The sequence below is a fragment of the Pygoscelis adeliae genome, unplaced genomic scaffold (assembly GCF_000699105.1).
Source record: "Pygoscelis adeliae isolate BGI_AS28 unplaced genomic scaffold, ASM69910v1 C10139693, whole genome shotgun sequence".
Lineage (NCBI taxonomy): Eukaryota > Metazoa > Chordata > Aves > Sphenisciformes > Spheniscidae > Pygoscelis > Pygoscelis adeliae.
In genome coordinates, this window is record NW_008820641.1 from 1 (window position 1) to 426 (window position 426).

Genomic DNA, 426 nt, shown 5'->3' on the forward strand with positions numbered 1-426 from the left:
CCTACGGTCGTTACCGTTTCCAGATCCCGGCTCAGCGTCTCTTCAACCCCAACACCAACCTCTACTTCGCGGACTTCTACTGCATGTACACCGCCTACCACTACGTCGTCCTGGTCCTGGCACCCAAGGGTTCCTCGGGGGACCTCTTCTGCCGGGAGCGTCTACCCCAGCTGGACATTTCCTCCAACAAGTTCCTGACGTGCTGCGTGGAGGAGGGCGAGCTGGTGTACCGCCATGCCCAGGAAAGCATCCTGGAGGTCATATACACCGAGCCGGTGGACCTCAGCCTCGGCGTGCTGGGAGAGATCAGCGGGCACCAGCTGATGAGCCTCTCCACCGCCAACGCCAAAAAGGACCCCAGCTGCAAGACGTGCAACATCAGCGTGGGGCGTTAAGGGTGGGACGCGGGCAGGGCCGGGGAGGGAG

The 426-nt window shown here is 62.4% G+C and overlaps 1 protein-coding gene across 1 annotated transcript; it reads left to right on the forward strand.

Moving 5' to 3' along the window:
* Positions 1-5: 5 nt before the first annotated feature.
* LOC103912146 (phytanoyl-CoA hydroxylase-interacting protein-like) lies at positions 6-395 on the forward strand (the record flags this gene model as incomplete). The annotated part of the gene is made up of 1 exon (XM_009322047.1): positions 6-395. A coding segment is annotated over one exon (390 nt), but the record flags the coding sequence as incomplete, so codon positions are not given.
* Positions 396-426: the final 31 nt, after the last annotated feature.